General features: G+C 35.0%; 5 protein-coding genes across 5 annotated transcripts; 3 read left to right on the forward strand and 2 right to left on the reverse strand.

Moving 5' to 3' along the window:
* The first annotated feature begins 193 nt into the window (after positions 1 to 193).
* LOC141914768 (charged multivesicular body protein 2b-like) lies at positions 194 to 1,771 on the forward strand. The gene is made up of 8 exons (XM_074806059.1): positions 194 to 305; positions 481 to 572; positions 682 to 723; positions 838 to 939; positions 1,022 to 1,072; positions 1,159 to 1,261; positions 1,340 to 1,446; positions 1,579 to 1,771. Exons 1-8 carry the CDS (start codon positions 278 to 280, stop codon positions 1,678 to 1,680), a joined length of 627 nt encoding a protein of 208 aa, XP_074662160.1. The 5' UTR covers positions 194 to 277; the 3' UTR covers positions 1,681 to 1,771.
* Positions 1,772 to 1,994: 223 nt separating this feature from the next.
* On the forward strand, positions 1,995 to 4,311 carry LOC141910415 (cysteine and histidine-rich domain-containing protein 1-like). The gene is made up of 9 exons (XM_074801157.1): positions 1,995 to 2,167; positions 2,422 to 2,525; positions 2,704 to 2,787; positions 2,861 to 3,017; positions 3,104 to 3,159; positions 3,252 to 3,322; positions 3,400 to 3,502; positions 3,621 to 3,809; positions 3,980 to 4,311. Exons 1-9 carry the CDS (start codon positions 2,101 to 2,103, stop codon positions 4,082 to 4,084), a joined length of 936 nt encoding a protein of 311 aa, XP_074657258.1. The 5' UTR covers positions 1,995 to 2,100; the 3' UTR covers positions 4,085 to 4,311.
* A 398-nt stretch (positions 4,312 to 4,709) lies between these two features.
* On the reverse strand, positions 4,710 to 7,208 carry LOC141905653 (GDP-L-fucose synthase-like). The gene is made up of 9 exons (XM_074794619.1): positions 7,173 to 7,208; positions 6,737 to 6,909; positions 6,403 to 6,517; positions 6,142 to 6,270; positions 5,822 to 6,029; positions 5,610 to 5,741; positions 5,397 to 5,476; positions 5,125 to 5,224; positions 4,710 to 5,042 (listed from the first exon to the last, which is right to left on the reverse strand). Exons 2-9 carry the CDS (start codon positions 6,880 to 6,882, stop codon positions 4,987 to 4,989), a joined length of 966 nt encoding a protein of 321 aa, XP_074650720.1. The 5' UTR covers positions 6,883 to 6,909; positions 7,173 to 7,208; the 3' UTR covers positions 4,710 to 4,986.
* Positions 7,209 to 8,040: 832 nt separating this feature from the next.
* Positions 8,041 to 9,024, forward strand: LOC141915513 (uncharacterized). The gene is made up of 3 exons (XM_074807082.1): positions 8,041 to 8,085; positions 8,397 to 8,542; positions 8,650 to 9,024. The coding sequence occupies exons 2-3, from the start codon at positions 8,408 to 8,410 to the stop codon at positions 9,022 to 9,024; spliced, it is 510 nt and encodes a 169-aa protein (XP_074663183.1). The 5' UTR covers positions 8,041 to 8,085; positions 8,397 to 8,407.
* A 124-nt stretch (positions 9,025 to 9,148) lies between these two features.
* On the reverse strand, positions 9,149 to 11,978 carry LOC141907478 (uncharacterized). The gene is made up of 8 exons (XM_074797133.1): positions 11,883 to 11,978; positions 11,294 to 11,499; positions 11,029 to 11,170; positions 10,873 to 10,926; positions 10,616 to 10,745; positions 10,433 to 10,518; positions 10,022 to 10,126; positions 9,149 to 9,807 (listed from the first exon to the last, which is right to left on the reverse strand). The coding sequence occupies exons 1-8, from the start codon at positions 11,935 to 11,937 to the stop codon at positions 9,686 to 9,688; spliced, it is 900 nt and encodes a 299-aa protein (XP_074653234.1). The 5' UTR covers positions 11,938 to 11,978; the 3' UTR covers positions 9,149 to 9,685.
* Between the last annotated feature and the right edge of the window lie 121 nt (positions 11,979 to 12,099).

Here is a 12,099-nt window from a genome sequence, read left to right on the forward strand (position 1 = left end):
TATATACAATAAAACAACTGATATTTCAAATAAAATATATTCTTTTCATAGGATTGCTATATGTTTAAACACGCAAGAGTGTATAATATTGATAGACTATTTTCTAAAGTAATTGACAAAATTCTAGAATCGCCGTTTCCAGACCAATGTGTATGTTTTTCGAAAGTTTTCCATCGTTTCAACTTTATTTACTTCCGGGTTGATGATTATGAGTCAACTGTGAACTGTCAAAAACAAAAATAGAATAGTTAACAGAAATTTTGACATAAAAACGATCATGTTTACGAAAAAACCCACTGCTAAAGGTAGGAAATAAAATGATTTGTACTCCTCTTGTAGTGATGGATGGCATCTTCCGTCCCTCCTTACAAAGATAGAAAATTAAGATGACATCTATCTTCTTTTCAATCAATTTTATTGACTCAAATGAGTGGGATTTTAACTTATTCTCTACATTGTTAAGCTAATCACGTATTGCAGAACAAATGCGACAGCAAGATAGACAGATGAAGAGAAATGTTCGAGATGTAGAAAAGGAGAGAGCAAACTTGGAAAGAGAAGAAAAGAAACTCGTGAGTTTACAGAGATAGATTTAGCCGAGTGAGGCCTCATCATTTCTGGGTTTCCAATCCATCTCTAAAAAAGAAATTTTATCTAGTTTAGTCTTTTAAAATTCTTTAGGAAATGGACATAAAGAAAGCTGCTAAACAAGGAAATAAACAGGTAATTGTGATAAATTACAAGTTGCCTTCTATTCCATAAGTATGAAACCATACTATGGATGTCATAAACTGATTTTGTAGTTGTCATTGATTAGTTCAAAATGCTCTTATACAGGTGGCTACCATATTGGCAAAACAACTCATCAATATTAGAAAACAGAAAACAAAAACTTACTCTATGGGATCTAAAATGCAGTCTATTAATACTCAGGCAAAGGTAAGACATTTGATATCTACTCGTACGTTTTGGAATGACTGCTTTTGTTTGAATATAATTTATTTCTTTTTTGCTTTTTCAGATGATGCACTCTAATGTCAAAATGGCTGAAACTATGGCAAACACCACAAAGGTAAGTTCTTGCAATTGATGCGGAAAAAGCACATTGTTGAACTCTGGTATGCATTTTGGTTCTTATTCATGAATTATCTATTAAAGGCTATGCAGTCAACGAATAAAGTTATGGATCCTCAGAAAACATTAAAAACTATGAAAGATTTCGAAAAGGAGAGTATGAAAATGGATATGTCAGAAGAAATGAGTAAGTTTCATTGACTGAAGCTATGTTTGACATGAGATATGCTGGTTTTATGCCTATTCATTTTTCACTTTTTTCTAGTGAATGATGTAATGGATGATATATTTGATGAATCCGGAGACGAAGAAGAACAAGATGCCATTGTCAACCAGGTTCTTGATGAAATAGGCATTGAGATCTCTGGAAAGGTAAACTTACTTTCCTGTTGCCATTAACTGTAATATTTAAACTCGCCTTGGTTCCCCTATCGATATCGTTCCTGTTTCAGAGATGATAATGATGACTTGAGATGATTTGAGTAAAAATTATTTTCTCTACAGGTTATTGGTGCACCAAAGGCGAGATCTGGTGAATTGGGTGAGGCGTCCGGTGTTACAGATGAAGATATAGAAAGACAGTTGGCCCAGTTAAAAGCGCTATAGTATAAGCACGTTGTCATTCTATTTTAACGTTATGATATTAAGAAATTCATCGATAAGAATGAATCTGTGATGTTTGTATATAATTGTGTAAATATATTTATATTGAGTAATCGAAGAGAGTTTGTTGGATTTGATTTTAAATGATTTGAAGTTTTGCTGATAAGGATCTTATTCTGAACTTTGCTTAAAATTAGATTTCAATCTCTAGTCATGAGAATTATTTGGAAGCAGTAATGATGTGGATCTGGTGTGCCTGTTAGGCTACCGGACCACTGGCAAGTGAGACACTGCTAGGTGGCAGTAGGTGACGGTGGATTACGTTTACACTCCACAATTTCCAGAATATTCGTGGTAGCTGTCAAAACGACTATTCAAAAGCATATCTTAAGCAATCTGAGACGAGATACCTAAAATCCAACCATGGAATCACAATGTTACAATAAAGGTTGTGGTAAAAAGTTCGATCCTAAAGTAAACGATGCGAATGGTAAGCTGAAATTAACAGAAGAGTGGAAAAATATCGCACTAATTAGCGAAATAAACGATCGAATAATCATATAATAACGGGTCATAGTGTTAGTCAGTAACCTGTCTGTGGTTTAGTTTCACGATCAGATATTTTCAGAAACCACATAGGCCATCCGATTATAAAAGCTTACCACCAACGAATAGGTAACCAGGTAACTAACTAACTTCATGACAAATAATAGAATTGATGTACTGGTACTATTTTGGTTTCAGAATGCGTTCATCACCCGGGAGAACCATATTTTCACGATGGTTATAAAGAATGGACGTGCTGTAAAAAGAAAAGCAGGGACTTTACTGAATTTCTGAATTCACCTGTGAGTTAGTTTCCAGCATCACTGATATGTTATCCATGACATTTCAAACATAAAAGTTATTTAATTCTGGCCCAAAATCCTAAAATTGAGACCTTACATGGATGGGTTATTTCACCACCTAAATAGATAAGTTGTTATGGCAGTTGAAATAATCGCAGAGTAATGTTTGTAATTTCAGGGTTGCACGACTGGATGCCATAGCAATGAAAAACCTCCCGAACCAGAAAAGCCAGTTGAAGAAGATGTGTTGCTGAAACAAGAAGTATGTTGATTTCACCCAGATGAGTAGTGAAGTGAAAACGTGATTGAAAAAACGTTTTTTGCATATTTTGTAGGTTATAACTGTCGAAGCTCCAAAACCACCTGTACGACTAGAAAGACCATCAAATGATGATGTCATGATTCCTCTGAAACAAAATATCACATCTTCCTTAACGACTGCTTTGGAAAAATTTGCTAATTTATCGGTAGACAATTCAATGAACAATATAGGTGAATACAATGTGTAACTGTAGTATATTTCTATTCCACTTCATCACAAAATTTGTATGACAGTCTTCGAGTTCCCTTTATTCCAGATGATCCAAATACAGTGACTGCTGGAACACCATGTGCTAATAAAGGCTGTGGGAAGGTATTCTTCATTGATATGGACATTTTTGAACATTGATTTCATCTCATGATTAACTAACATTACTTAGATTCTTTAATGTTAATCTATTCAAGGCATTTGTTGATGAAAGTAGTAATGATGAACAATGTCACCACCATCCTGGATATCCTGTATTTCACGAAGGGTCAGTATTGCCTACTTATTCTGAAGAAAATATTTAAGGTTCCACATTTTACCATTCATATTCAATTTCTTCTCTAGGCTGAAGTTCTGGTCATGTTGCAAAGTGAAAACTTCAGATTTTGCCAAGTTTCTAGAACAGTCTGGTTGCGAAACTGGAAAGCATATATGGAAGAAAAAAGGGGTATGATCTGATTGGATTATGTGGAATATAAAACAGTTGATAGATTCTACAGTCTCCAGTTAAACACACCTTTTAGAACTTGCCTTGAATCAACAAATTCGTATTTCATATTTTTCAGGATAAGAAAAAGTTACAGCAGTGTAGGGTTGACTGGCATCAAACTGGTTCTTACGTGACTATATCTATATTTGCTAAGGCTACAAGTCCAGAAAATGCTTTGTTTGAAGCAAATGGAGTTAGCGTAAAAGTCCACCTCGAGTATGAAGGTTGCCAATATGAATTTGATCGATTGTTTAATCTATGTGGGGTAAGCTATTAACAGAGGACTAAAACCTTTACATGAACCACTAGAATTTAGGATGATATTCAAGATTTCATTATTGGGAATTCATTACATTGGTTGTGCTAGGGTATGGAGGAACCGAATATATGAAAAAAGTTTTCAGGCGATGGCTAAAATGTGAAATCTTATTTCAGATCATTGATCCAAAATCTAGTGCCGTCAAATTACTTGGAACCAAAGTAGAAATTAATCTAAAAAAAGCCGAACCATTTAGTTGGACAGCTTTAGAACAATCGTGATCGAATCGAACTCAATTTAGAAACGCTGAACACATGGATCTTCAACTAGTACTGACAGTTGTTGTTTGAATATGCATTTGACAAACAGATGTTGTTTTGTCGTCGACAGCCCACCATGAACAAATAAAACTTGGCTGAAATTGGCATTTTTGCTATTGGAATGTGTAGCATGTATGTTTTCATCAATCACTTCCTCATGTTTCAAGTAGAAATAAACCTTTAATTTATCAGAACATAAGAAATCATTTCATTCTATGTTTAATGTCTTGCTGCCATCCTCATAGTCAACTGGTAAAATAGTGGCCGAACATCTTTGCTAGCACGATTTACTAGCACGATTATTCCTTTCTAGCACCGAAAAGTTTAGAAACTGGATGAAGTCGACTGTGCTTAGTATACAGCAACCCATGTACAGTGGAACCTTGTAACAAACTTCAGGGGACCAGATAATTTGTTCATTAACCCACAGTCCATTATATCCAGCATGAAAGTAATAGATATTGTCATATTCGGGACGAAATTCTAGGTTCGTTATAACTGATCGTTGAGGTCATTAAAACGAGATTCCACTTCATGTCGGACAACTCTGGACCAGCAGTTTGACATAAAAAGAAATCAGTCAAGTCAGATTTAGGGACTTTTTCCTTTTTACTTAGGTCTGTTTAGGATAATTCGTACGTTCATTACATACCAATTTTGCTGTGTATGTGGACAACAACAACACAAATTGCCAAATAACATTTATTGGTTACTTTCTTAAGATAAAATAAATAAGGCAGTAGAAAAGTCCCAAAACAATAAATAGATTCAGTAGAAATTTTACACCTCTAGCAGCAACGTAGAACTAGTTGTAGATCGCCTGTAACTATCGTCCCCAAATAACCAAGTGCTTTAAAATCATCTCACTTTCGAGCTGTTTCATAGTTTTTCACAAACCAGTCACAGGTTTCTTTGATAGCTAAACAGAAAATCAAAGTTACATTTGTTTAAGTTTTTTGAATGTTTGTTGTATCATGCAATACTTTTCAAAAATGTCCTACCTTGATTAAGCGGGGTGAACTTAAAATCTGGTAGATATTTTCGAAGTTTGTTATTACATGCAGTTTTCTTAAACTGACCATCAGACTTGCTAGTATCATACTTAAAATATCATTAAGGAGTTAACATGTATATTGAAACATTTGCAGAAACATTGGCCAACAATCCTCTTACCGTACCATATTTGGATAAATAAATGAAATGTTGGAAAGAAAGAAATGTAAAAGCACTTTTTCTGCCTCAACATTTGTCCACATTAATTTTAAAAGGATACAATTACTTCACCCTTGAAACCCATACTATCTATCACATGTTCAGCAACTTGCTTGATTGAAACTTCATCTTCTTCCCCAACTGAAACCAGCAAAGCAGATAATATTCATTTCATTTAAGGGCAACAAATTTAACATCTTCAATTTCTTCGAAAAATTATTACCCTTATCGGAACATAATAATTAGAATGATTCCGTAGGCACTGAATGCATACCAGAAAGAATGATTGGATCAATTTCTTCATAATGACGTAAAACCCATATAAACAAACGAGCAAGATCTAAAGAATAGATGAACTGTCGCAAAGGTGAACCACTTCCCCAGATTTCAAATTTGGTATTGTCACCTACAAAATGAAAATCAAACAAATGAAAAGAAGATAAGATGCAGATATTGCTTATTCGATCAATCAGTTCATAAACATACGCTTTGCTTTATAAACTTTGTGCATAAGTCCCGGCAAAACATGACCATTGTCGATATTGAAGTTGTCGTGTGGACCGAATACATTGGTTGGAATGACTGAAGTAAAGTGACAACCATGCTGCTGATGGTATGCTTTATTCAGGATGTCTATCATTCGTTTTGCATATGAATAACCAAAGTTGGAATTGTGTGGTGGTCCATTGTGCACCTTCATGAAAAAATATTTTAGTTATCATTTAAGGCCTACAGAAATGGCAAGCTACTTTTCTATAAATAGATTAGATCTCACACCTGTACAAATCAGCACTGCTGTGTCTTACCATTGTTTCATCAATAGGATAGGTCGTTTTATCGGGGAATATACAAGTCGATAAACATGAAACTACTTTCTTCACACCACATTCATGAGAGCAATGAAGGACATTATCATTGATTGACAAGTTAACCCTCTGAAAATATAAATGATTCAAACGAATATGTTTCATTTCGAAAGAAAACAAACCTGTGAAATACGTAAAAGATGGATTTACACTTGATTATTGTCAACTCAAGATTTATTCTCTTCGTAAATCAAATCTTACCAAAAAATCGAGATTGTGTTTCATATTGCTAAATAATCCACCAACCATCGCTGCTAGATGTATTACATGCGTCGGTCGAACCTTCTCAAAAAGTGCCTTCGTTTGTTCTTTATTCCTAGAAATACACACAAAATGAAAGGATAACATTACATACAAACATTCAATACAACAGTGTTTTTTATGGAAACATCTGAAATTAACAAATCATTGGATAATTATTATACACTTAAACATACCCCACCATCGTCACCAAAAATTGTAACAATTATGTGCAGATATAATGTATATAGGTCTACAACATAAGGCAGTGAATAACTTGAACTGTTTAACTTACGATAAGTCACCATCTTTTGATGATAAGAAAACCCATTTCTCATTCGGAAGTTTTTCTTCAGTATCTACTATAGTTTTAATAGCGCTGCCGACCAAGCCATTACCACCGGTCACAATGATTACTTTTTCTACACCTTCTTCAGTCATCTTACTTAGTCAATGAATACTTGTATTCTATTGTATATTAACAAAATAATTATAAATATATGGTCTAGTGTACAAAAATGCCAAAGCCGAAAAAGGAGAATGAATAAAGTTTTAATTGAATTGGTTTATGTTTTGGATATTTCCTCAACAATGCCTTTTTAAATCCTATGTACAAATCGAATTATTAATGTAAAATTTGGACATAATTTCAGTTTCCTTCTATTTTCTCTACAAAGGCCTTATATATTTTCGTAATCATAGGTTGAAACGATAATTCGATAAATTCTTACACCACGTCAACCAGATCTCAAGTTTCACTTCCGCGTCAACGAAGATAGCACTTACTGTCATGATTCACAGGACCTAACAGTAGCACAGCGGTTAGGTTCGAATCCTTTTAAGTAAGATTATCTCCGTTAAAGAAATCATTTGGATGAATATGAAAAGAAATTAACCAATGTACTTTGAATTTGAAAATTAATCATATCCTATTGAAATTTTTGAATGATCCTAAATCTTTAGATCATGGAGATTCTTCAAGGGCACATTGCGGATGCGGCGCAGTCTTATATTTCGATCAAAGGATCCGAGGGAGAAGAATAATTTTTTTGTAAACATTTGACCCCTACCGATGTTAGAGGATAAATTCATAAAATTGTATCAATTTGTCATTTTGATAATCTTTCGCATCCGTTATGAGTTGAATCTCGTTCCCAGTCAATCCGAACCTGCGAGCACCGTCTCCGCTGCGGCCTACTGTTTGGTGCGTGACTGAAAATTACAAATGGCCTTTCTAATAAGAGCTTGTAGATAAATAAACCCGATGAAAAAGATATTACTAAAAGAGATTATAGATTTTAATGCGTATTTTTTGCAATAACGTGATGATGAATCGCGTGTCTAGCTAGGTGGTGCGTATTTACACTCCACCTAGATGACCATTATTGATGACCTGAAATTATTATCATATCAGATCGGTTTCGGCATAAAAATCTTTTAGAATTTCACTTCAAACAGCTGTGTTTGACAAAAATCCCCTCGATAAAAGATGAATTATTGTTGTAAACCACAATATAATCCTTGAATAAATAATTCTGCACGGAAAATTAAAACATTACCGAGTATAAAATGAGAAGGTCCACAGCCTGAATCCGTCACTCCCTTTGCAGAGACGTCAGCTTAGATCTCACATCCAGACGAAAGGTAAGATAGTGTGTACGATTGATGTTAAAAGATATGTAATTCATGTGGAAATTTGGATATCAACCTGCTTTTCGATATTCGGCACTTCATATTAACACTCTAGGTATCTAAGAAAGGTATGTTGTCTTTCCCTAAATTTTCGGATTTCTTTTCGATAATTAATTTTTTCTATTGGATATGTATCTAGTATAGAAACCAAAATGGTGATTTCCTTTTTGGAGAATTTGAATTTCGTGCCGTAAAAGTTTCAATCGAAAAACTATCTTTTTATTATAACGGAGGATTTTTCTCGTATTTGAAAATCTCTTTAGGACTTTTGGAAATGAATTTAGCCATGATAAGCACTGTAGTTGTGGTGTGCTCGGTGATCGCTTGTGCCTCAGCGGGTATAACTAGTATTTCAGTTGATGCTCACAATAAGGCACGGTCCTCTCATAATCCGTCGATTAAAGATCTTGTAAGTTTGTTTTATATTTCATTCTTCGTGAATGAAACTACATTGCATCCTCAGTCTGTTGATATTCTGTTCGTTCAAATTTTTACATTGCGTATGTGATATTCTAGTCAGGAAAGTCTGCGCTTAAATCTGCTGCCCAATCCTGGGCCGAGCAATGTTCGTACGGTCACAGTGAAAATGCTAAAAAAGGCATCTATGGCGAAAATATCTACATCAAAACTAACAGACCGAATGTCGTTATGTCTAATTCGGAAGCGTTGACTGCTGCAGTTGACAACTGGATGGCCGAGAAACAATGGTACAAATATTCGGATAACTCTTGTTCCGCACCAGAAGGAAAATCTTGTGGTCATTATACCCAGGTATTTGTTATAGGATGTACAGATAAGGTAATCGTTATGAAAATGTTCGCATTCACGAAATGCTCAATATGTTTCTTCCTTGCTGGTCTAAGGTTATCTGGAAAAACACGGACAGGGTAGGTTGTTTCAACAAAGTCTGCGATACCTCGGATCCTGCAGTAAAGAGAAACTACGTTGTCTGTAACTATGAAAAACCGTAAGTTTTTCAACGAAACATTAGAAAATAGATGCATAAAAACGATTTAATTCTATTTCACAATGCACAATTTGTATTCATGTATATATCAGTTGCAAAATTCACTTGGAGTGTTAGACTGGACTTAGTTCTTACAAACATAGATTTGGATGAAATCCTTTAAAACTAAAATGGAGTATAAACAAATCGCAGCTTTTGAAGAGGGCGATTGCAGAAAATGCATGAAAATCATTTTAGATGTACGTAGACTAAGTTCAATATGTCATCTTGAGCGCACCATAATAATCTAATCCTTTATTTTTCAGTGGTAATATGGCCGGACAGAAACCATATTAAAGTCATATTTTTCGGAATTTGGATAATTAGATTGTCGTGTGTGAAAATAAAAAGCTAACTAACAAACTGTCAGCGCGGCGTTCCTTCCATTTTCATTGAATTTAACATTGGGTTCATAATGTTCCATAAATCACATAAATGATATTATGCCAGGCATTTGACTTCTAGATTAATATGTACATATCCTTTTTCAACATGATTTTACACAGGCATGTTGAGAATTAGCCGATGCATGCCCCCCATGCAGGTTTAAATGTTTGCATAGGTTATTTCGGATTTTGGTAACGACGGAAGTTCGCAGTTTTTTGCCGGAAGTTTAACACGCTCCTCTTGACAAGATGACATCTTCATGTAGGTGGCGTCGGCGGTTTCTAAAACGAGGGAAGATGCATGCAGAATGTAGAGTACCAAAGATTAAGAAAGTTCACAGTGTACGGTAATTAATTTAGACAGCTATCGCCAAATTTGAAGTACCGGGGCTAGCGGCTACGCTCCCCGATGATATCCATGGTTATTTTCTATAAAATATGTTTTCGATGTACACAGTAGATCAAAAGTCTACGATTTTGTAGTGGCAACACCTACCATCTTGATCTTGACAAGGTATGTCCACGATACATTTCATACCTTTCTGGTGCTTGGATGTGATCGTATCATCCAATAGATCAATCGGATCTGCGTACTCGGTATCTACAGAGAAAATCACGGTTAAAGATACACACGAACCCGAAAGCAATGAACAGGATGACGACACGATAGACAATACTGAGAAAACTGATAATAGTTTTTCCAAAATAAAGAGATACTGTAAACCTCGCTTTATTCGGACAAACTGGAATTGGCAAAAATTGGTCCGATGTTCTAGTAAAAGGCCGAGATATGAAAACACTTAGCAAATGACAAAAATAACTTCGTTTTTGTCCAAGTTAGTCTAAACTTTGAGTTGGTCGTGTCCGAGTAAGGTGTGTTTTACAGAACATGTTAATTAATACCTACCTGATTGTTTTAGCGTTGATTCGACGTAAACATTAGAAACGAGCGGTTTGTTTGAGGATCTCGACGACTGCCGATCAACTGACAATCTGTGTTAGGAAATCACGTATATTCATATATTGAAAAAAATCGAGTTAGATTGATCTTAGATCGATTTTAGATCGATTTTATACGCAAATTACTCACGCAGTCTTGGATCTACTATGTTTCCTGCCTCTAATTGCGAAGACAACGCACGTAACGCCAAGGATGATCGCTAAACAGGCAGTAACAGCAAGTAACACGATGATACTCTCCCGTGAAACAATCTTAAAACCTTAATAACGACAGAAGAACGTTAGTTGTAGTTGGATAATTTTGTTTTAAGCAAAAATCACAAAAATGCTCTTGAATCGAAATCTTTTCGCAACTCAACAAAAAAGTGTTTCCGAATGTGAGCTCACCTCTTTCATAAGACTTCGCAGATAACGAAAGATCTTTTTCATCTTCGACTGAAACTAAATAAAAAGCGATTACGCCAAGTTCGATCGAGATATAAATGCCAAATGAAAATGATAATTTCCTAGTGCGGAAATGATTACAGTCTTCATGTCTCTTACCTTTTGTCGGTAGTGGTGTTTTCACTGATATAGACATCTGATCTATCGAATTGTTCGCGTAACAATACCATATACCCGACACTTCTTCTCTGATATCTGTGATTGCCACGCGAAATTCACCTGACCTCCAGTCACAAAGCTCCTTTAAAAACATCCCGAAGATGTCATTCACTAAGCTTATTCTTACACGTGCAATACGCAAAATTCTTGCTGATGAATAATAATTTTTTTGTATATATACTTTACAAAATCCATGAAATCCTACCTTTCTTATTTTCCTGAATCTACTTCTGAAAACCTGACAGTTTTCTGCGATCGACTTTGGGTACCTGTCTCCTGGTAGTTTATGGCGCAGAAGAAGTGGTTTTGAGAGGAAGTCACTGGTAGAGCACTGGATTTTCAGCGTGTCGCCCACGGTAGGATTTGCATCGCTTGCGTTTATGTGGACTTTAGCCATCGCTGGCATAAACCCTAGTAAGAAAAAAAGAATCAGTATTGAAGTTTTTCTCGATTAGAATATGGTTCAAAACTACCCCATATATCTTGAATCGGGTGCCATGATTACTCCTGATGTTAAAAGATTGTCTTGCCATTTTTTTTTAGTGAGTTGAATGATAAAACAATGTTTCATTCAGTAAAAAGAGCCTCTCCGACCAACAGCACTCTAGCAGAAATTGAAAACCAGTCTCAGATTTTTAGGTTTGCCCCAATAAATGAATCAGTGGTTATTTTGGAATTATTCCTTTTTGGTTATGAATGCAACTGAGTATCGGATTTCTAAAAATTCTATCAAAGTTTTGTAAATCTAATGAACGATATTAACTTAGCTTATGTGGAGTCAGTTTTTAACATACCGTAACACAACAAACAGAGCCAAATCAAAGTTCTTCTCATCTTGTATCGATCCATCCCATAATGATAATAAATTAATGATCAATGTCAAATGCATTTTATATGTAACTGAGTAAACATCCTGGTTTATTTTGGACACACCAGATTTTTTGTTATCATTAACAGCCATATGCGCTAAAATCAATGCAATTGTTTTATTGTGAATGAAAATCAATGATT

Source organism: Tubulanus polymorphus, chromosome 1 (genome assembly GCF_964204645.1).
Source record: "Tubulanus polymorphus chromosome 1, tnTubPoly1.2, whole genome shotgun sequence".
Classification (NCBI taxonomy): Eukaryota; Metazoa; Nemertea; class Palaeonemertea; order Tubulaniformes; family Tubulanidae; genus Tubulanus; species Tubulanus polymorphus.